Source organism: Colletotrichum phormii, assembly GCF_030913505.1.
Source record: "Colletotrichum phormii strain CBS 102054 chromosome Unknown BDP81scaffold_41, whole genome shotgun sequence".
NCBI lineage: Eukaryota > Fungi > Ascomycota > Sordariomycetes > Glomerellales > Glomerellaceae > Colletotrichum > Colletotrichum phormii.
Window position 1 is genome coordinate 141978 of NW_026851483.1, and position 23863 is coordinate 165840.

A 23863-nucleotide genomic window follows, 5' to 3' on the forward strand; every position below is an offset into this window, starting at 1 on the left:
GGTCGGTTAGCTCAGTTGGTTAGAGCGTGGTACTAATATTTCACCTGAAATGTTAAGTAATGCCAAGGCCGGGAGTTCAAGCCTCCCACTGATCATATCCTTTTGCTACTTCACGTAATGATGCCATTGAACCTCTCTTTTTGCTCGGGAGCCATCGAAGTGGTCAAGCGGATAGAGCCGAAGTGGCACCGTCTCACTTTCAGGGCATACGAATTGTCAAAAAACGTTGACAGACCTCTCCAATGCGTGGGTTGCTCACGATTTCAGAAGATGGTCTGTCTGATCTGAGCCGTAGGCAATTTGACGCGTTACGACGACTCAGTCGCCGAAACGAAAGTATCAAGTTCCATGCGAGATGCAAGGTCGTCGTCTGATGGTCGTCAACTGTTTGCAGGTCTTTTTCCACGTTGCAAGTCGAAAGCCGTTAGATCTTCTAGATCGCGAAAGAACACTGTGAATCTTCGTCAAGTTCGATGCCAGCGCGTGTGATGTCTGATCAATATCATTCTCACAGAGTGTCTTCTTAATTTCAACCGTCTGAATCGATCATTCAGACATGTCCCGAACCAATATCGTATTCTTATTGTGGAAGCAATGGCCTTTATGCTTCACGGTCCTTCCGAAGATGACCTCGCCACGGGATAATAGCTAGCCCCAAACACCCTCGCAAGCTCGCAAGCGATGAGTTGGGATGAACTTGACAACCAGTGAAGTTTCGACAAATAGGCCGCCTCGCGCTCAAGACGGCCAGACATTGTGCCCCGGAAGAACCTGTCGAATCAGTGTGAGATCAAGGCTCAACGGTCGTGCATGCCGAACGCCTCAGTGTCATTGGGCCGCACTGACGTGTGAGATGGACTTTTTCGCGATCACTTGGTCGATACAGCTGTGGTGTTTGTGCTATGCCGCCAAGAGACGAAAGTGTATCTTCAGTTGGTCGGCGAGGGCAGACAAGACAAACTGGCAGTCGGCAGGACGCCGTTTGTTTATTTTCAGCTCGGGGACGTATGTCTGCGCGAGTCTTGTTTCACCAGGATGACAAACGGATGTCTTTTGTTCATGACGGGTAAGCCGTTGCCGCTGAGTGGTTCGAGCCTGAGCACTGTCCAAGCGTTCACTAACTGCGCGAAAGCCAACGATCAGGACCCCAAAAGAGGTACGGCAGGTTGCTGGTGTCTTCGGGGACCACACCGGCGGCAGCCGTGAGAGAGCTGATGTGGATGATGACCTCATCGTCCCATAAAGACGGGCCTTGGCCCGAATTCCCACCAACACGCCTGGGCATAATGGTTCATGCTGACGGGTTTCGCGAATAAAGGCGGGCAACCCCCTCGCGACCCGTTCGTCTCGCAAAGATCATCATGGGGTCTGCTCTGGCCGTTGCACGAACTTGCACGAACAGCATGATGGCCGTGGCTTAGAGAAAAGAGACGATAGGTCCTGGATATAAACACTCAGTCGTAAACTTCCGTTTGCCCCCGTGCGACTTTTCGGTCACCGAAGAACTTACTATCATGCTGAGTTGTGATCGCATCGCAGCTAAATGCGGACGTGGTAGTCGTTTGAGTATGACAACTACCGGTATGTTGACGATGCGACGGATCCTAATACTCAGCCGAGAGCCAATTTCTATGTGAAAATTCCATCGTTGGCTGATGTGATAGCCAGCTTTAGACTTTCACATCCTCTGTCTCTCGATGTACGATCTGACTTGGAAATAGTTTCTTCTTCGCCACTACATTACTTTCTCTCAATTCCAGAGGATATATGAAGCCATCCTTCCACATATGAATGCCAAAATCGACAACTACAGTTACCTTCAAGTCGATGGCTTCATTTACAAGCACTTCTTTGAATTATCGTGCCGATTAGCAACAGTGACTTTAGTCTCCCTTGCTGAACTACCAATAGGCCGCAACATATGGAATTATTGCACAGGATTTCAAGTGGTGGGTTTTAAGAACTGTGGCCCGGGGGATGGCCATGAGAATTGGGCAGATATGAGCGCTGACCATGTCAACATCCGAATTCCAAATGCGATCTGAGGCTGTTTTGCCTTACTTACTTTTGAAAATTTGTAGAAATAAAGAACCAATGACGAACTTTGTTTGCTAGATCAGGAGTTGGTTGCAGTGACCAGTGCTTAATCACGATGTTGGTAGGTTCACCCTCATCACTCACTCAGCCATCGTTATCATTGGGTACTGCGTACATGTGACTTTCCACCTCAAGCGCTTTGAAAGTCTTTCCTTTTCCTGACTGCTGGGATCTTAGGGGATTTTCTTACGGTATATCTAGTCACCAATGAGTGCACGCATGTGATCTCTCAGGAATTGACCAGGGCATTGGCGGACGTTGGCTCGCCGTACACTCAATGTCTTCCAGGTTCGAGTTAGTACACCAACCAGGTGCAAGAGGCATGATGTCTTATTATGTGACTGGTGGGGGACATCCTGTCACCAGGACAATGTTAAGGTACTTACATCTACAATTGTGTTGTCTCATTTCTCCAACCAAACCGTCATGGACGTGTTCGGCCCGAAGTGGTTCATCCATGCAGGAATGAGGCTCGAAGCGACCTATCATGAGCAATACTCGAGCTCATTTGAGTAACTGTCGACCAAATCCGTCAGCAACAGGCCGATTATCACATGCAGAAGCGACACAGGGGAGACACGACGGATTATGGCCTGAACACCGCGATGGTCTGAGGTATTTGAACGGGCTCAGTGACGTCACGATGAACAGCGCATGTTCGGAAATGTCTTAGCTCACGAAGCTCAAGATAGCATGATATATGCCACCACGAACCAGGCGTTTTCTAATACGCAAGTCCTGACTGGCTCACGTTTCTCTCACTCATACACCACACATCCAAGCATCGTGACCATGGCCACCCTCGAGGATCATAACTACACGAAGATGGAGAAGCCGCAGAAGCCGCAGAAACCGGCTCAGAAACCGGCTGAAAAGCTGGGAGAACCTGTCGTTTGGTCGATTCCGGAGGTTCCGATCACGCAACAGCGCAAACCCTTCTTGCAACCTGAGAAAGATCAGAAGCTGGCACATACTGGTATGATCACGATCTAGTCACGTCTTACCAGAGCAGGCCACTCATGATTGGCAGGTACCCCTAGGGCGAACATCGCTGCTACCTACGAGAAGCCCAATGGTACGACGGAACATGGCTGGGCGCGGAGACACCGTCATCAAACTGTGTTGCAGCAGCACTGCGAGTTCTTCGATAGCGTAAGCTCTCCGTATTCCGGCCATAAAGCGAAACTAACCGAGAATTTTAGGACAAAGATGGTGTTATCTATCCCACTGACACATTTTGGGGATTTTACGCTTTGGGGTTCGGCATTATACTCTCAGTTCTGTCCGTCTTCATCATCCACGGCAACTTTTCCTATCCGACCGTGAGCGGATATTTGCCGGACCCTCTCTTTCGCATCTTTCTCGACAGAGTGCACAAGGACAAGCACGGTAGTGACACCAACACGTATGACACCGAGGGGCGATTCAACCCTCAAAAGTTCGAGGACATGTTCTCCAAGTATGCCGAGGGAAGAGACTACATGACCATCTGGGACGTGTTCGCAATGTTGAAGGGGCAAAGGCTTGTGGCTGATCCGATTGGATGGGGCGGTGCATTCTTTGAGTGTGAGTCCTCTACTGGCACTTTTGCGAAGACATTTGGCCGGTACTAACCAACGAGCAGGGTTCGCCACATATCTTATGCTGTGGCCAGCAGACGGGAGGATGACTAAGGAGGATATCCGTGGCATCTACGACGGCAGCCTCTTCTATACCATTGCTGATCGCAGAGCTCAGAAGTAGGGAGAAGTACAGTGTGTTATGATGATATTGAAGTAAGTATCTCGCAGTTTGCAACGACTTGGTCTCAGGGGCAGGCATGGCTGAGAGCGGAGATGGTCATGGCGCGATTCTGTAAAGGCCTGATGAAAAGGTCAGACGGCTCGAAGACCGGTTTTTGAGTAGAAGGATTAGCCGTGGGCTGATCATAAGATCGGACATAGAATGGCCGTCTCATGACTTGTGTGGGACAGCCAGGAAATCTGGTATGCGATCTCATCAAGCGATCCCCTATTTTTCTCAATGTTGAACGATAACCAGCTGTGCCACTTTAAAATTTGAGAGGAACTAATAAACATGACCCACGGCGGGCCATGGTTACTCAGCTGACGCGGTGCCCTCGGACGTAGGCTGAATGTTGCACCCTTGGGGTTTTCTCGTCCGCGTCACATTGCGTAAGAGGGACTGGAGGCCGTGTGTTATAAGTCATTAAATCATCAATTATAATCTGAGTCGGTATCTAAACTCTGTTTACTTCTGGTATAAGCCCCAACCCCGTTAACCCCTGTTCCTAATTCATAAAAGTGTCGTTAATAGATTGATTGCGAAGGGATCTCTGCCGCCTGGTTCGGATCCTTTACATAAGGATCGACCGGGTAGAACTCCATAATGATGTACCACTGGATTAGACTGGCAATCAAGAACCCTAGTCCGCTCATAAGAAACAGTGAGGTAATTGCCATAGTCGCAGTCTTTGCGAGTAAGGTCACAACGCCGATAGCCATAAATCCACTTGCGCCGACCAAATTCCAGAATCCGTTTTGCCAACTGGCGTCCAGCAGCTTTGGGACATACCACTTGTCCTGGGACAACAAAATTATGAGAAGGCCGGCAAGCACGAAGAGGCTGCCGCCAATAAGTTGAGGTGCAGAGACGAAGATGATGGAGGCGTCCGGGTGTGTGAGGTCGAGGACGCCGGGGAGGACAGCTATTGAGGCGATGGTGAAGAAAGACCCAGCGAGGAGTTGAAGGATACCGGCGCGGAAAGCTGAGCTTGGCCAGAAGATGTTGCGGAATTCGTACCAGCTGGGCCACCAGACCCATTCTTCGCTGCCGAGAAGCGCTGGCTTGTAGGCATCGGGGGCGTCTTTCTTGGGGTCAAGCGTGCCTCTGTCGACGTTGAATGCAGCGAGCAGGCCCATGAAAGCACTGAGAGCAAGCAGAGAGCTGCCTAGGGTAACAGTGACCTGAACACCTTTGTCGCGGCCAGAGAAGTCGAGTTTAGGGCCGAGCAGATGAATGAGACTGAAGATGCCGTTTAGAGCGAGGCAGATTCCGGCCCCGATGAAAACCATGGTAACAAGCCATCCCATATCACGGTATGGGTAAATGGTAAGCATGGCACCCAGTCTTGAGAAGCCTTTCCGTGTTCCGCTCGAGGTTGTGGAGAAGACATCAGGATCTCGTTCCGGCTTGGCTTCCCTCTCGGCATCGCAGGCTGCCTTGTACGCTGCGTAGTCGACATGGTTGAAAGTGCGTTTCCAGACAGCAGATGCGAACCTCTCATCGGCCGATCTTTCCGAAGGGGGGTATCCGATCCAGGAGCTGAGCGAAGGGTGTGGCGACGCCCAAGACTCGCGCACCTCAATGACCGTGGTAGGCGGCCTGAGGTACGAGACCCGACGAGGGTTGAAGGTGTTCATGTTGAGTTGTTGAGTGTAGTGATCGTGATCAGGGTCCCTTATCCCATGGTTGCTTGGCACGCCCTTGAATAACAGAGTCACGCTCGGGACGAACAACAGAGCAGAAGAACGGGAGCACGATGACTCTTATTTACGCCTCGTTTTCCTTCTCCCGGGACGTCATGATCCCTCACCATCTTCTAGCTTCGACCGTGCCTTGCAGAGCCCAACCCCTCTGGCGGTCTGAGCATTGATGGTTAGCCCACGTCGTTTCAGTGCGTGCGTATTGGGGGGAAGAGACGACATACGGGGATACATCTAAAGCTTCTGTCCTTCGTACGCCTCGAATGCAAGGGGGTGCTAAGTTCCGACTTGCTGGTGACTGCTGAGCTAGAGGGCTTCAGACACTGATCTCGATGTCGCTCTCGGCATGCACGGGGCACAACATTTCAGACGACGTACGTCCCCGCGTACATTCACGACGGGCTGTACTTGCCTTTCACCTTTGGGTCAGCCGAATTTACAGCGGTCTTCCTGAGACACGCATTGCCTTGAGTCCGGTTGATAAGCTGTCGTCCAGAAGTTTAGGACAGTCATTGATGGGGGATGGCCGCGAGCGGGGATTGGCCGCGAGCGGCGAACTCTGTCCGGGGGTGAAACAAACCTTGGAGTCACCCTTCTCTTTCTCATCTTGCCTTTGGGATGCACACGCTCTCTCACTTCCAACTTTCACTGCCTTCTTCCAAGGCCTGGTCCGTGAAGTCACGCCAGGATGAACGCAGTAGGGCCGAAGAGCACTTGCAACGAGGTCCCCGAGGGCTACGACCACACTGGCCTGGTTTACACTTCTAGCATGGCGTGAACGGTAACAGTTCATTCTGGTTGCATTTTAGCTGTTCACTGACCAGTAGACCGCCGGCGCACACCCGCGGACCCGTTGCCGGCACTACGCCGTTTAACCTTTCGGCCGTCGCCTCGCTCCCGAGGCCCCCTGGTGAAGAGTCATTAGAATACATGTAATAATACGACGTTGTTTTCCCAGATCATCGGATCCACTAGACTTGAATCCACCTTGATTAATGATTGATCTCCATCATGGGAGCTTCATAGGAGTTACAAACTGGCGCAATTTTGACTCTCACCGCCGAGACAAGTAACGGGTGAGAGCCGAAGGTTGGGCAGCCCTGAAGCTGCGCGTCATCTCAAATTTCCGCCCTCCTTATCCGGAGATACCGCAACTTTGACTTTACTGTTGTGCCTTTCTCGCTGTCGAAGAGCAGTAAATAAGTCCCCATTGCCATATCAGCAAGCTCACCACCATTCCCACCTGAGAAGGCCCAGCCGCCCTAACCAAGGGCAACCTAGTTTGTTTCCAGCTGTGAACATGTCACCTTCCAGCAAGTCAAAGCTTTGCGGCTACAAGTGGGATTTTGTTTTGGTGTTCGGACATTTTCAGTAGCTTCCCCTCCATACGGATCCTTGCTGCGCATAGTCCAGGTCGGCCAACACCAACCAGCGCGCGCGCGGGCTACGCACGGCACGAACTCGGGTTTGTGCTTTGAACTACAGTTTTCCTCCCCGATTCAAGAACAAGCGGGCGTTGAGCCAACTTTCAGGCTGGGAGATTGGGCAAGGAAAGCAGCCTTTGTGTCTGATGTTTTTCCCTTCATGCCTTCTCAATCGCTGTCGGCTGCATCCGCGAGCCTCAAGGTGGCAGCCAGCCCAATCCAAGGTAAGGGAAATGGCTAGCCGGCGCCGAAAGAATAAGCCAGTCTAAACACAGGGGCAACTCTGTCATCTCGGCTCCGGGCGATCAGCGAAGGCAAAATTCTACGAGAGATCATGAAGTCGTATTTGCAGCGAGAGGTTCCGAGACTCAGAACAAGTCACACAGGACAGATCAGTCATGGGGCCTGGTGGCACGAACAACTTTGAGTGGCTGTGTGCAGGCGTTTGCAAATCTGCTGCGAACTTGCGCTTGGAGGATTATTTATGGAAAGCCAAGAACCAAGCGCCAAGCGTTGCCAAGTAGTGACAAGCCCCCATTCGCAATGCTTGGTGTGGTGAGGCTCTTCTGCGGTAGTGTTCGTGAGATATCTGCAGCTCAAATCACCACACGCCAAGAGCACAGCCAAGGCGGGTAGACAGCCTTGGCGGGGATGAAGAGCCACAAACATTCAACAGATGGTGCGTGTGCTGGTCCTCGTAGACGAGGTTGAACATACCTTTTGTTGAGACCAAAGGCACTTCAAGAAGGGTGTCGTATCCGCCCACCCGGCTCCTGTCTTGGCAGCTCTACTGATAGTGCTCTATGAATGATTCATCTTCACAGGGATCATCGTTGGCCATGCGGAAGTTTATGGGACGGCGATGGCCTAGTCATGTTGCGATCATTCTGTTCTGCAAGCGGGTAAACGGAATGTAACATTAAACCCCCTCGCTCAGGGTGTTCGAAGCTGAAGAAAGTAATTATCCTTCAGGGGCGCATTTTAAGGATTAGAATCAAGCTCAAAAGAAGATTCGACTAGAACTTTTGAATTTTAAGATTATTGGTTAAGGCTATCACGATTTGGATTCTCGGCGATGGCCTCCCGAGAAACAAGCTGGCAAAACGGTGTCCAAGACCTCCAATCAGCTCTCAAGTTGGACTTCTCGAGAGTTCGAATCTCTGATGAATCGGAAAGTGGAGAGGATTCAACGGCATTGACCGTTGGGCTAGTAAGCTTTTGCTTGCAAAGTCAAGTTTGTCTGTGCATGAGCAGACATCCCGATTCGGACGACTTGACAAGCGTCAGTCGAGGCCAGCCAGGTTGTGGTAGTTCAGCTTGACTCAGGTATGCTTCGCTTACTCCCTTTTTGTTGGATACGATAAAATTTATCTGCCACTTCGCGAGGGAAACTTGGCTTCAAATGTTATATACACGTCAATGATATGTTGTAGCGGGCGTCTCTATGTTTCGCTCGTACCGTCAGGAACGTTTCCCCCGTGATTGTTTCGATAGGCATCACCAGAAGAACTTACCATTTCTTACAGGTGAAGAAGACCTACTAAGGCATGATAGTTCCAGCCTGGATGGTATAAAGGACCATTTTGTCCGCTTGTTGCAACAAGAGGTCAAACTCGGATGGCGGGTTGTGACACATTCATCAGACCCCGTCGTGATCAAGTGGAAGGTCTCGAATCGAAGTTAGTGGAAATGGCCGAAGTAAAGTGAACACCCAGCGGCTAAACCGGAAATTTTCTTTACGTTTAAGGCCCGCCTGTCTCCGTAGGCAGCAAAGGAAGTTGCCGTTTGTTTATCTGAACTTCGTTTCGCCGTCTTTGTCCAAAAGGGGTAATTGTGGGACTCTGTGAGGCTTCACTCCACCATCAACTTCACCTTTGCATATTTCGAATACGATCACCAGATAAACAATGGATGAAGGTGAAGTGATTGGGTAAGGAGGTCTCAGGGCTCGATAGTCACGCGCATCATGTAGATATCACATGAATTCGTGCCGTACCTACGTGTAAAACCTCTGACTGGCGAGGTGGGAGGTGAAGGCAGCCTTGGTCACCAACACAACCACCCTCGTCTCCTACAAGGGGTGATCTTTACCTTCCGCAATCTCATCCTACTCAGTTCTTCCCATTCTCACCATCAAGAGCACCCTGAGCCTTTCTCGCGACATAGCACTCGCGATATAGCAAAAAGCCCCTGCCAGCTCACTGTCAACCGCGCAACGCGCAGGTCTTCTTCACTCTGCACGACTCTTGTACACCACAAAACATCATACGCGACGAAAATTATTTATCGGCAGGCCCGAAATCTTTTCTGATGGCATCTAGAGAGATGGACCGCCAACCTCCTAACAACAAGCGACAGCGTGAGACTACAGTTGGAGACTGGCCGAAGATGCCGGGACACTTCCCAGGAGCTCGTCCTATCCCTCCCCTGGTATTTAACAAGCCCTGTATTTCTGAGCTGCATGATGCTGACAACAACTCTCCCTAGGTACAGACGAGCGCTGTCAAATGGCCCGATGTCCGACCGGCAGATACCTCCTCCAAGACGCCGGCATCTCCTGGTACCAACCCTGAAGTAGAGGAGTTTCGCAAGTGGCGCAGCGGAATTGATGACTCCATGGCCGAAATCAATCAAAAGCTCAACTTTCTGCTTTCTGAGACCCAGGCGTTCCGCGCGATGGAGGCACACTACAAGGGTCTTCAGGAGAGCACACCGATGGGCACCACTCTGGGCAACTCTTGTCACCGTCTTGATCTCCATCATCAAACCATTATCGAGACTGTGCAGAAGTTGGACACCACAATGAAGCAGGTTGACGATCTGACGCGTGACGTCAGTCAATTGAAGGATGGTTCTGAGGTCACTGTGTCGTTCAGGTCGTCGGGTCGCAAGTGAGTTGTTAGTAAATTCATTTTTGACATCAGGCACTGAAAATAAAATGGACAGTAGACAGACTCACTGACGGCACATATTCACGCAATATTGGAAGCAGTCTGCTCATGCATTTCCCATTTGTGGGTTCCACGAGTGTTACATGGTGACTGGGGCTTAGCGAATTCTGCTTCATTGTTTACGGTAATGACAACACCCATTGTGCAAGGGAAATAGCGTTGCTTGGGTACCATGTTGGGAATGCATGAAGTAGCGATGCATGGAGAAAGGAAAGAGAAAACCATTGTGGTTTGGGAAAGGCATTTTCTTGATGAAGTGATACCCGGAGGAGCTCCTGCTGTGTCTGCAAAGGGCAAGGTGCGATTGTCCCGTGCGATTTCATGATGATAATGAGGTAGACCAAAGAATGGAATGAGGTGCTACAGATCCTGGGAGTCTCAAGACATTCTAGCGCTGAAATGGGGCGAGAAGATCTACTCTATCGTCTACGACATTGCCCAAGGTTGATGTAAATCCATGCTGCTTGACGCCCTCTAATGCAGAAGAAGATGGGTTGGTTTCCTTTGTCCGTGTCTGTGGGCGTTGGCCTGATGCAACCTCTAGCACTTCTCTCACATCTGTTCCCTTCCCGTCAAGTGGCGACCTCCAAGCTATGTGATCATCAGGACGGATAAGGACGGCGTCTATACCCCAGACTTTTCTTGCCTGGGCCTCTTCTGGCAAGTGAACCTTCGTAAGCGGAATTTCGAGCTCAGCAGCTGCGGCTCCAAACTCTTGACTCCAAGTCCAAGCTCTTGTGAAGTCAATGATCGAGAACTCTGCCCCAAACAGGTGGAAAATACTGGTGTCCCCGTCCTTGAGGTAGACACGAGGAGCACGACCACCGGGCCAAGAAGATGGCACGAAGGTTCCTGTTCCACTTCTCCAGCTTCATTCTGGAGAATGACGGGTGATCCGTTATACCAATAACCCATTTCGATCCCGTGGTCCTTATTCTCGCCTTGGTGGGCCTCGGTATGTGTTTTAATGCGATCAAACAGACTTTTACGCTCTTCCATCTTGGAGAGGATATCTGCCCCTTCATCGGTCACCCACTTGACGTATGTCTGGTGAACCTGAAAATGTTGACCAGAACGTTCAATGTTGCGGATGGCAACCGGTTTGCGTTCAACTTCGTAGGAGCGCAACAGTTCTTGGCCTCCCCAGCCATTGAGAACAGCTGATAGCTTCCAGCCTAAATCAAAGATGTCGCCGACAGCTGTATTCATGCCGTATCCCCCAGTAGGAATATTTTGATGAGCTGCGTCTCCAGCTAAGAACACTTTGAAACTTTCCGACGCAAAACGCTCTGCGATGGCAATATTTGGGCGCCACAAGCTGCACACGAGGATTTCGTCGATCTTGATAGCATAAGGGGCCAAAGAACCGCCCAGACCTCGGTATATAGACTCTGTTGGGTCAAGAGATTTCCAATCCGTGTCAAGAGATATAGGAATATGGATGGTCCAAGTGTTGATTTCGTCTTGCGATATTATGACGCTGCCGCTGGTGAAAAAGATGTGCCAGAATTGACCTTGCTTATGCAATGCCGTAAGATCTCGTGATTTGAAGTGGATGAGATACATCGCAGAAGGGCTGAGAAATTCCTCGTCAGAGACTCACAGTTGCCAGCAATTTGAAAATCATGCTAACTCACACAGGACCACCAATCATCTTGATGTCGAGTTGTCGACGGACGCTACTGCCAGCGCCATCACAGCCGACCAGATACTGGCTGGACACTAGGTGTCGCTCTCCAGTGACGACGACGACGAGTTCCGACTTTACACCGTCGGGGGTTTCCACACAGCTTTCGAATTTGAGGCCGAAGTGATCCTCAATTAGCTCTTCAGACTGTAAGCGACGCTTTAGCCACGCTTCAAAGATGGCCTGGCTGCAGCGCTGATATGGCTCTCTGGGCATGGTTCCATCATTGCAAGTGTGCATCCGTTGTCGCCATTCGTCTGGCGAAGGAAGATCCTACCATCTCGTCAGCACACGACATTATTGGCCAGGAAATATTCCCGGAAAGATAATGGCATACCCATTTGTCAATGAGCTCCCCGTTTTCTGAGAGACCCGTGCTGAACAGGACATCGAAAGAGTAGTGCTGTGGGACACCTTGAGCCCGCAGGTCATCAGCAATCCCGAGTCTCCTCAGTAGCTCCATGCTTCCACAATTGGTGATATCCATCTTTGGCCATTTGGTTGAATCTAGGTTTCGTTCAGCTAGTAAGCTCCGAATACCATTCTTTGCCAGTTGCAGTGCTAGAAGCAACCCAGCAGGGCCAGCGCCCACAACCAGAACCGGGACATCTTGCTCAGTTGCCTGCGGAGTCATCAGTAATAAACACTTTGAAATAAGCAACTTTGCAGCAAAACTTGACATACAATCTTTGAACTCATCGTAAACTTTTTCAAAAACAAGCTGTGTTAAAACAGCAAATCTTCGATCGATGTCACGTTTATCGGACTAGGATCTTCCAGGCCTGGCTCAAGACTGTGCCAGGTCAGCATACAGTCGTATACTCAGACGGCTCCAAAGCTCCTGACGGGGCTACAGGGTTCGGCTTTGTTATCTACCGCAACAATAAACGTATAGCCCAGGGCTGCGGCCGTCTCGGCTTAGCAGAAGTGTTTGATGGTGAGGCGGAGGGGGCGAGGGCTGGGCTCCGACGGGCCCTTCAGACCTCCCAAGGCCAGCCTATACACATCTGCATCGACAATACCAGCGTTATTCAGGGGATTCGCGGTAAGGTCCCAGACTCCTCACAAGCGGCCTTCCTTGAGATCCAGGAGGTAGCTAGGATACACGATATACAAACCCATTGGTCTCCTGGGCACCAAGGAATTAAAGGAAACGAAGAAGCAGACAGCCTAGCTAAGGAGGGAACAACTCTACCAGTCCTTAGGGGCCAACTAGCTACTCTATCAGGTATCAAGTGGCTTGCTAAAGAGCGGCCAAGACGCCAATATAGACGATGGTGGAAACAAGAGGCAACTCCCCGCTATACCCAACTAGGGCTCAAGGCTACCCTTGCTTGCCCTCCTGAACTTGGCCTCCCTAGGGCTGCCCTTCATCACCTCCTCGCGGCACGGTCAGGCCACGGGGACTTTAAACAATATCACCAACGCTTTAACCACACAGAAGCACTACTCACCTGCTCCTGTGGATGGGTTAAGGAGGCAGACCATCTAGTCTACTGCCGAAAGACCCTACTGAGGAGGCAACAGTGGCCCACCCTCTACCCCTACAGCCGCCAGGAGCCCGTAGGACCTATAGGGTCCCTCGATCGCTACTTCAAGGGGCTAATCACTGACTCTGAAGGCTTCCAGGCCTTCCTCTGCGTGACAGACTTCTTCCAGAAGATCTGCCCGCGGTACTAGGAGATAGGTCATAACCTATCCTCCAAACGACAAACTACCTCTATTAAGAAACCAGATGGTTATAACGGAACTAGGGCACCAGTGGGAACTAGGGATGGATAGAACACATAGTAGCTCACGAGCAAGATTTGGAGGACGTCAGGATACGGCGTGTACTATATAGTATATAGCTAGAGCCTACGACCCTTCACGCCACATACCCTCCGGGAGGTCTGCCGCAAGGGCGGCTGCGCCCTTGCCGCCATGGCGTTAAATAGAACAACAACAACAACAATAGTTCGTTAGTATAGGGCTAGGTTATAGCCTAGCCTTTAATACCGTAGGTAGATCTTCTAAAGGAAGTTTATTATACGGAGGAAGGCCTAGAAGCTTTATAGGTTAGTAATTAATCCCTTAAAGTATCGTTCTAAAGATCCTATAGGTCTTATAAGTTCGAGCGGACTAGAAGGGTAGAGGATAGGCCACTATTACCTCTTTATTAAGGTCTTTCGGTAGTAAATTAAATAGTCTATCTGTTTTACCTCTTTATAAGAGTAGGAAAGCTATATATTTATATAGTTAAATCGTTAATAGTATTATTCAAAGTCTCTATAGCCTATTCGGGCTATTAGGAAGTAATAGAGGATAGGCCGTAGTAAAGCTACTTTAAGGGGATAGATAAGGGTAGTATTAAGCTTTAATCTAGTATATCGGGATATTACTTTTTGTTTTTATTAATGTTTAGATTAGCGTCGTGGTGTTACGGCCAGCTAGTCGTAGGGGTAGTTTGCAGAAGTTGAGGCTGCGGAACTGGTAACAGTAATCGTAGTCGTGGAATAGTTTCAAGGAAACTATGTCTGTCAATCGTAAGGGTGGGTAAGGCTTCGGTGATCAGTCGTAGTCTTGTCAAGGTAGTAGCTGAAAGCGGATGTTAATCCTGATACGAAGTTAATTGCTGAAGAAGCTATGGAAAGTCTGTCCTAGAGCCCAGCTCGAGTCCATCCTTATATACAAGTCCGATCCTAACTGAACAGTGCTGAACAGTCCACTTTGTCTGGATATGTTGGATATGCCGAATATCCAACATATCCTTGACTCGGTTGGATATGTCGAATATCCAACATATCCTTGACTCGGTTGGATATGTCGCATATTCAACATATCCTTATCCCTTATCATATCTCTTATCATCGCGTGACCTGTACCATAGTTCTTCCGTTCCTGGGGTTTCCCCAATGTTCCGTCCCGTCCTGCATATATGATGCGCCGTAGCCGCTAGGCGTCAGCGGAGCACGCCCTGGTCTCATGTTGGGTCGTAACAAATAGCTTAGTAGTCAGGCCCTACGTATCCCATCGAGTGCCAATTGGCAACAGGTACATGCCCTTGAGGGGAACTGACCACTCAGGAGACAGCCAAGACTTCTTCTAGCCAACCAAAAAGCCTAGATTATGGATACTTCTGTTGTCTATATACTCTGACTATGAAAGAGGTACCAGCAATCATCCGAGTTACAAAGCGCTACTCCACACTGCAGGCACCCTGACCTCGTCTTTTTTCTGTGGGATCGTGAGTTTCCTGTAGTCTCGCCTAGTGCTCTTTTCTGTTGAGTACAAGCTACACAAGCCGAGGGATTTTTCCGCCTGTCCCTTACATGCTGTTCCGACGGAATAGAACTATTCCTTTTATCTGTCGCTCGTTGGGGCCGGCTGTATTTCCTTCCATTACTTAATGGCCCAAAGTGTTGAATTAGCTGGGCAGAAAGGGACCGCCGCCATTCATATTGAGAGTTGACTCGTGCCCACCCTGGCTCTCCCCAGCGTTGTAAAAGGAAACTATTTACAAGAACTACTTCTAGAAGAAAGTTCCACGCAAGGGATTGCCACCCACCGCGACGAACTGGTCGCCCATACTGGTTATAAGACCTCATTTGATCCCCTGTATCTACGCCATTCATATTATGGTTATATTCGTCGATACAAAGTGGGATCGGTAGGTTCTTCCTGGCTTCGGTGCCAAAAACTTCCCGGGCAGCACGAGCTGCCGCAGAGGATTTATTCGGTCGGCGTCGGCTTCGTATGATCTCTTCAGTACCACGAAAGACGGTTGTTAGGAAAAGGACGAGAGCGTTGTCCTTCCAGCTCAGTTGATTGATCTAGGGATATGTTAGATACTATGATTACGGCCTATTCTTTCACGTACCTGACCATCTTTCGTAGGGATACAGTGGATTTCCCCCCATGGGATATACCTCCCTTCATCTTCTTTTTCATCGACAAGTAATCGATCGATTCCCCCATCCTTCCGGCAGGTTCCCGTAGCCCCTATTGAGTTCAACCGCAACGCCCTGAAGAGCTTGACAGAGGCAAACAGATTATCAAGAAAAACGTGGTATTCAGCAACTGGCAGTAGCGTTAGTAGTGTGGTAACTACGCGTTGGGTTGGCGTAAGGCTAGTTTCATCCCTCTTCTTTTGGTGACGCTGTGAGCGCTGCTGTGGAACGAGCCCGTAGGGTCCCTTGCCGTGAACATGCCACAACCAACGTATAAAGTAACCAGACTGCGCCAAAACCCATACTTTATAGCCAACTGGTGTAGGCTTTCCAGGTATTGTTGTTTTCTCAATTGAACGACCTGTAAATCGAACCATTGCCTCATCAACCGTGAGGTTACTACCAGGTATGTAGAAAGAATCCCCTACTTCTTGTATGTGGCTAGACCACTGGTTGACTTGCCTGTACACTTTAGGCATGAGGTCCTCACGAGTCTGGGCTTCGCTGCGGCGCCGTTTCTTCGTAGGCGGAGAGTCTGGCTGGCTAAAGTTGGCAGTATCGAAGATACATAGGCGGCGTAATAAAATCTGGAAGCGGTTGCGTGATATAAAGCGAGTAAACAGATGAATGGGGTCTTCGCTATTTTGAGAGGTTGACCAATATTGCGATATCTTGCTCTCGACGTGTATTCCCATATAGAAAAGAATACCTAGGAACAGGTAGACCTCGTCTACAGAGGTTGGCCTCCAGTTGCTGCTTCGAGAGTGTTGTTGAACAGGGCCTCGTACTGCGGCTTCATTGGTCCACTGTACCCACGATTCAACCAGCCTCAAAGGCACATACTGCTGAAAAAGCTCTAAAGGGGTAGTAGATAGACCCCGTACTGTTGCGGCGCGGTAGGGCACGTCGAGGGGGTTGAATTGGCCCGGTGTGCCCCTTTCTAGCGGAGGCGATTCGTGTGGGCGTACAGTTGCGTTATCACACCTCTCGGGCCTACATTGAGCTGTACAGGCGCTATCAAGGTCTTCGGGAAGTACTGCGACGGTGATATGTGAAAGCGCTGACGAATCAGACGCATCAGAGTCGCTTGAGGACATCGCGACAGTTGCCCATCTGTAGAAATGTTAGTTGTGGTGGTGGACGCAGCTGGGAAAATATAGGGGTTGATGACGTACCGTCATGTATTCCCGCGGTGAGGGGGCAAAAGTGGGTCAAAACTGGGCATAATGTACCTGTTGCCAATTGGCACTCGATGGGATAGGTATAAGCTAATGTAAGCCTTAATAAAGGGAATATTTAAGAAAATTAGGTCAAGGGTATACTTATAAGTATAGGTAGGGGCCTGTTACGACCCAACATGAAGACCAGGGCGTGCCCCGCTGACGCCTAGCGGCTACGGCGCATCATATATGCAGGACGGGACGGAACATTGGGGAAACCCCAGGAACGGAAGAACTATGGTACAAGTCACGTGATGATAAGAGATATGATAAGGGATAAGGATATGTTGGATATGCGACATATCCAACCGAGTCAAGGATATGTTGGATATGCGACATATCCAACCGAGTCAAGGATATGTTGGATATGCGACATATCCAACCGAGTCAAGGATATGTTGGATATTCGACATATCCAACCGAGTCAAGGATATGTTGGATATTCGGCATATCCAACATATCCAGACAAAGTGGACTGTACAGCACTGTTCAGTTAGGATCGGACTTGTATATAAGGATGGACTCGAGCTGGGCTCTAGGACAGACTTTCCATAGCTCTTCAGCAATTAACTTCGTATCAGGATTAACATCCGCTTTCAGCTACTACCTTGACAAGACTACGATTGATCACCGAAGCCTTACCTACCCTTACGATTGACAGACATAGCTTCCCTGAAGCTATCCCCGACTACGATTACTGTTACCAGTTCCGCAGCCTCAACTTCTGCAAACTACCCCTACGACTAGCTGGCCGTAACAGGGCCCTAACCTCCCTAATAAACGAGAGATCGTAGCCTTTAGCCTACTCTATAATATTATCCTCCCGATTCTGTCACAGACCCGCTGTCCTAGCCCCCAACCTTGAGGTTGGTGTTGAGTAATCCGGTGGCCGGGTTACGTAAGCCTGAGGCTGGATAAAACTCTGCATCCTGTATTCTGTCGCGCATGTCCAGAAACGTAGCTCCTTGAGCTACGTCTTGTCAACAGAGCCTGTACCTGCTTAGGATAGAGCCTGCCCGTAGCAATAGATTGTCTGATCCGCCTGCCCAGCATCCACCTGCCAAACAACCTGTCTGCTACCGTGACAGATTCCGGCTAGGGGAACTATAACATTTCCCTTAGTTTACTTTCTTGAGCACGGTCACGTGCCAGACGCGACCGTGTACTTAAACGCTTAGACCGTGTCCCTTTCCTAAGGGGGATAACAAGGACACTACACGTTTAACTATACCTATCTTCTTTTTGCTTTACTTTTCCGTATTACTCTTTAATCGTTTCACTTAATCGACTAAACTACCTAAGCTATATAATAACCAGGCTCGGCCATAGTCCTACCCTCTCTATTAAAGACGTCTTTATTAAAGAGACTATATTAAATAGGGAATTGATATACCGGCGTCGCAAATTGATACACCGGCGTCGACCTTACACCGGCGTCGCTGTTCGACCTTTTGATTGGCTCAAAAAAATATTGTTAGTGCAATCAAATTCTGCCAGATACCCACAAAGTATCTCAACCCTTTTTGTTCCTTTGCTCCCTTTCCTCTAAGATTACATCATCAAGCCTCTAAGTCTGACTTATGCTATTTGCTTACAATGGCTTCTCTAACTGGAGTTAGAGATGTTCCACAAGGCCAATCTCAAAGCAATACCACTACTAATAAACCTCCCCCTATACGAGAGCGACTATTATTTAAGTACGACCTCCCACCATTATCTAGCTAACCACCATCATCTCCCTTCTTAGAAAGCAGCCGCCCTAACGTTAGCCAATTCTATAGAGTTAGTGATCCTCAAGGGCAGCGCGACCTTATCACCAAGCTCCCAGCCAACATACTATAAGACACGCGACCTCTTACATACGATTATCCTAATATAGAGCCTACGCTATATCTTACTCATTATTTGCCTAAAGGAATAATAAAAACCCAGCGGACTACTCTCCCACGACTTTCTCCAGAGCATAGCCCCTCTCCTCCTAACGAACAGTCCCAGTAACCTTCCCATCCTACAACAGAGCAGTTCAATAGTGCTCTTTAGCTTGTTCTACAGGTTATTAGGACTAATCAACAGCTAACAACGGCACTCCTCCGACAACAAGAGTATGTCCATCAATAGCAAGAAACATAGGGTCCCTAAGTCAACCCACCACCCTATTCACCCCCACGGCAATCCTCCCCTCAAAGCGAAGCATCTTTCCAAACTGCAGCCTCCTACCACACTCTAAGCAACCGATCCTCCTCTCCTCCTATAACCGAAATCCCAAACCCACCGATTCCTGGCGATCCAGAGCAAACCTATAATGCCCTCTTCGACCGAGTTAATACCTTTACAAGAGCTAATGGATTTGGCATTATAAAGCGGAATAGGTATAAAGCTCGAGGCCGAATCATTCGATATACCTTCCAGTATGATCGGTTTAGCGAGCCTGGGCCTACATAAGGTGCTGGTATTCGATAGCGCAAGTCTCGTAAATACGGTTATAAATGGCAAGTTATTGCCGAGGCTCAAGAGGAGGGCCAGTGGCTCTTACGTTATCACCTAGACCCCCAGTATAGTCAGCATAATCATGGCCCTAGCCTTAAAGCTACTACATACCCTTTACATCGCAGGCTTACCTAGCTACTTTAGGATGCTATTAAAACTACAAGCCGACGAGTTAGGATTCGGGCTCGCGATGTGCGTGCTGTTGTCCAGGAGTAGTTCCCAGAGTCCTCATTCACCCAGCGAGATATCTATAACGCTAGGGCTCGTATAAATCGAGAGAAACTAGCGGAATATTTGCCAATTGCAGCATTAATCAAGCTGTTTGATGAGCAAGACATCCTATACGTGGTGAAATGGGCAGACGCCGAGCCAAACCGCCTTATTGGCCTTGTCTGGACCTTTCCCTACTGTCTCCAAATGTGGAAGCGATTCCCTGAGGTGATTAGCTTTGACAACACCTACAACACCAATCGCTTTAAGCTCCCTCTCTTCCAAGCTACTGGGCAGACCTGCCTTGGATTTATTTATAACGCTGCGTTTGGCCTTATCGACAACGAGAGACTAGAGGGTTTCCAGTTTCTCTCAGCAGGGATCCGCCAACTCATGGACCAACACTCAGTCCGTTACCCCACTGTTATTATTACAGACTACGACAAGCAGATGAAGGCTGCACTGAATGAGCAGTTCCCAGACGTGCAGCAACAACTCTGCATCCACCACATCAATTCTAACGTTATGCTCAGGGCTAAGCAGAAGTGGGTTAAGGACCGCAGCTGTAGCAGTAACAGCAGTGGGTCTGATGACGAGGGATATCAGCTACCAATACAAGCAATGGCCACGCTAAGTGATGAGGATGAGGCCTATATCAACACATCTATTGATAAGCCCCCCCTCATACGTATCGTGGGGTCCTTATGATGTGGAAGCTTGTTGTTTTTGCTGAGACTGAGCACGCTTTTGAGAGAGCCTGGACCAAGCTCTGTAAAGAGTTTAACGACCAACGCCCAATCCTCCAGTACCTCCACATAACATACCTACCTTTAAGAGCACAGTGGGCCCGCTGCTCTATCCGAAAATACCAGAACTTTGGTGTTCGCGTCACCTCTGGCACTAAGTCAAGTAATAACAACATTAAGAGTTATCTCTTAAATGATCTTAGTCACCTATATCGACTTGTTGATGTTATGTAGGACATGATTGGTGACCAGGAGATACGCTTCAGGCAAGCTTATGCTAAGGATGAAGTACTTACAAGCCGGGAGTATATAGGTACTCGCTTTGAGTACCTAGGCGAACTTCGAACGATGCTTTCCTCGAAGTGTCTTACATTAATTGGGAAGCAATACCGGCTGGCAAAGAAGGCAATGCCGTCTGGCACGAGGCCATTCCCAGCCCCCCTTGGAGACTGTGGTCCAGACTGCACTGTTTCAATTGAGCTAAGTATCCCATGCTGCCATAAGATCTACTCCCAAAAGTTAAATTCAGCTACTTTCAGTAAATGGGAGGTACACCCTCGGTGGCGTCTTCGAGAGACGTCTTCCTCAGATCCATACCGCCGGATCCTTGACCCTAAGATTGCTGCATCCCTCCGCGGCAGGCCAAAGAACACAGTGCAGCCTGTCCCATCACAACTAGCCTTACCTGCAGAGGGCCAGTCAGCCAGACAAGCCCGCACTACCTACAGCAGCCAAGGCGCAAGTAGTAAGAAGCGAGGCCGCCCACCTGGGAGCAAGAATAAGTCGACGCTAGCTGGGCTTACACAAGAGACAAGTCAGCCAAGTCAAAGCCAGATATCAAGCTCATCCCAGCGACAAACAAGGAGCCAGTCTAGTGTTCTTGGTAAGGGGAGGACAACAGGGAATCATGCAAGTGGACGGCCGATGCAGCCTAGTGTTAGGAGGAAACGGAGTCAGTGGGAAATGGTCTGTAGTGACGATGAATCTTTGCAACCACGTCGTAAAAGGTAGTTAGGTAATAGGCCTTTCGAGGGGTTATATAGTCCCTATTTGAGATTTACAAACCTGGGGTATAAGTAGGCTGTAATACGTACTTTTAGAAATCTCAAATCCGAGCTTAGTGTTACGACCCAACATGAAGACCAGGGCGTGCCCCGCTGACGCCTAGCGGCTACGGCGCATCATATATGCAGGACGGGACGGAACATTGGGGAAACCCCAGGAACGGAAGAACTATGGTACAAGTCACGTGATGATAAGAGATATGATAAGGGATAAGGATATGTTGGATATGCGACATATCCAACCGAGTCAAGGATATGTTGGATATTCGGCATATCCAACATATCCAGACAAAGTGGACTGTACAGCACTGTTCAGTTAGGATCGGACTTGTATATAAGGATGGACTCGAGCTGGGCTCTAGGACAGACTTTCCATAGCTCTTCAGCAATTAACTTCGTATCAGGATTAACATCCGCTTTCAGCTACTACCTTGACAAGACTACGATTGATCACCGAAGCCTTACCTACCCTTACGATTGACAGACATAGTTTCCTTGAAACTATTCCACGACTACGATTACTGTTACCAGTTCCGCAGCCTCAACTTCTGCAAACTACCCCTACGACTAGCTGGCCGTAACACTTAGGTTAGAGAAGAGGGCAGGAATAGCCATGTTAGTGCAGTCACCCTCACCGCCTTTATGGGGAGGTATTGTTTTTTTGAGCCAATCAAAAGGTCGAACAGCGACGCCGGTGTAAGGTCGACGCCGGTGTATCAATTTGCGACGCCGGTATATCAATTCCCATTAAATAATAATATGACCCTACCTTAATTTAAAAAATCTTTAATTCTAAGCTAGTCCGCTGTAAATATATAGAAATATTAAAAATATAACCTCTATACTAGCCTACTTAATACTTTTTAAACCTAGTAACGTTAAAGCGTACTAGAGGCTTATGTTACGCCCGCCGCAACTTGTCACTGTGGGCGCGTAGCTATATAATGCAGAACAAGGGAAAATGATGCGGAGTCATCATTATCGAAGCTTTTGCTTTGTGCCACAGTTGATTGCCTTGTCCTGCTCGTAACAGCTTAGTTTATAATTCTAGGTATGTCCCGACTTTATATTATTCCGCCCGCTAGTTAAGTAGTTATATATTAATAACTTTATAATATTCTACTATGCGGACTAGGATAAAGAATACCGCCCTTTTTATAATAATAAAAGACCCGAGATTTTAGAGGCATACCCAAGCTATTAGGATATCAATCGCTCCGCCCTATACATTGAGATTAAAGCCAGCTAGCGTACTATACGATAAGCCCGAGATATCCCCGCCTTTATAAAAAGGTTATTCAAGCCACTATTACGGCCATTATTAACAGCCTTAATATAAAGCGAGTACCCGACCATACCTCCGGGTAATTGTATACCGCCATAACTAGGTCCGCCTAAAAAACCACTAGTAGTTAAGTAAACTAGCCCGATGGTCTTATATTACCCGGATATTAAATATAGTAACGTATTAGAGGCGGGGCTATCAAAAGGAAAGCAGGCGGTTATATAAGAAAATCTTTAAATACTTGACCTTATTATAAAATAGTCCCTAAATAATAACACTAGCTTTAAATAACTTATCCTAGGCCCGGCCTTGGTTAAATTAGTATTATTTATAGTGGTGGCCTGTTAATATACCCCGGGCTATTATAATACCGGAGCACTAATATAAAATAGTATATTTCTTTAAAGGTTTTATATAATATCTAGTTAAGATTACTAAATTCTAAGGCCCTTAGGAGAATTAAATTATATCTTAAGACTAATCCTTAAAAATATATCTTTTAAAAACCTCTTAGAATATTAGCTATTTTTATATTCGAATACTATTATTCCCCCGGTACCTACGGCGGCACTAGGGAGTAATCCTCTTATAAGCCTCCTATACGGCGGATAGATAACGTACTTGATAAGCGAGCTGCCCAGACAAGCGAGCTGCCCACCCAACCGCGTTCATCCTTCCTCCTCACTTCTAATGCGTATCACGCCACAAATAATCATGTCGTCACAAAGCAAAGAGGCCCAATTGAACTTAGCAGTCGAGGCTATCCAAAAAAACCCTAAACTCAGCATTCGAGCCGCAGCAAGAATCTATTCAGTCCTCCCTAGGACCCTAGGCACCCGATTAAAAGGCACACCTACACGACAAGATGCTATACCTAACTCACGCAAATTAACGGAGCTTGAAGACGAGAAGCTAGTTGAGTATATCCTCGACCTGGATTCCCGATCGTTTCCTCCCCGGATCAGTAGTATAGAAGAAATAGCTAATCGATTACTCGCCGACCGCGACGCGCCCCCAGTTGGGAAGCGCTAGGCTTCAAACTTCGTTAAACAACAACCACAGCTCCGGACGCGCTTTTTTCGCAAGTACGACTAAGTTAGTACTTTTATATAAAAAAAAATAATTTAAGAGACTTCGTTTATAATATGGTTTATATTAAGTTAGGACTTTCGGGCCCGGATAGGCTTATATCCCGTCTATATTAAGACCTCCTCTTACCAGAGTAGCTAGGTCGAGGGTATCCCTATTAAAAATCCATAACTTAACAGGGCATTATAG

At 48.6% G+C, this 23863-nt stretch overlaps 4 protein-coding genes and 1 non-coding gene across 5 annotated transcripts; 3 read left to right on the forward strand and 2 right to left on the reverse strand.

The window, feature by feature from the left end:
• On the forward strand, positions 1-95 carry BDP81DRAFT_t371. Its single transcript has one exon. It is a non-coding gene; the product is annotated as a tRNA-Ile (tRNA).
• A 2794-nt stretch (positions 96-2889) lies between these two features.
• On the forward strand, positions 2890-3840 carry BDP81DRAFT_400726 (Caleosin related protein-domain-containing protein; the record flags this gene model as incomplete). Its single annotated transcript, XM_060588728.1, has 4 exons — positions 2890-3073; positions 3128-3249; positions 3300-3663; positions 3722-3840. 4 exons carry the CDS (start codon positions 2890-2892, stop codon positions 3838-3840), a joined length of 789 nt encoding a protein of 262 aa, XP_060437940.1.
• Positions 3841-4406: 566 nt separating this feature from the next.
• BDP81DRAFT_387170 (uncharacterized protein) lies at positions 4407-5523 on the reverse strand (the record flags this gene model as incomplete). The annotated part of the gene is made up of 1 exon (XM_060587024.1): positions 4407-5523. Exon 1 carries the CDS (start codon positions 5517-5519, stop codon positions 4407-4409), a length of 1113 nt encoding a protein of 370 aa, XP_060437941.1. The 5' UTR covers positions 5520-5523.
• Positions 5524-9394: 3871 nt separating this feature from the next.
• Positions 9395-9901, forward strand: BDP81DRAFT_400728 (uncharacterized protein; the record flags this gene model as incomplete). Its single annotated transcript, XM_060588729.1, has 2 exons — positions 9395-9436; positions 9494-9901. 2 exons carry the CDS (start codon positions 9395-9397, stop codon positions 9899-9901), a joined length of 450 nt encoding a protein of 149 aa, XP_060437942.1.
• Positions 9902-10345: 444 nt separating this feature from the next.
• BDP81DRAFT_510595 (uncharacterized protein) lies at positions 10346-12343 on the reverse strand (the record flags this gene model as incomplete). Its single annotated transcript, XM_060595747.1, has 5 exons — positions 10346-10809; positions 10869-11443; positions 11595-11917; positions 11982-12266; positions 12329-12343. The coding sequence occupies 5 exons, from the start codon at positions 12341-12343 to the stop codon at positions 10346-10348; spliced, it is 1662 nt and encodes a 553-aa protein (XP_060437943.1).
• Between the last annotated feature and the right edge of the window lie 11520 nt (positions 12344-23863).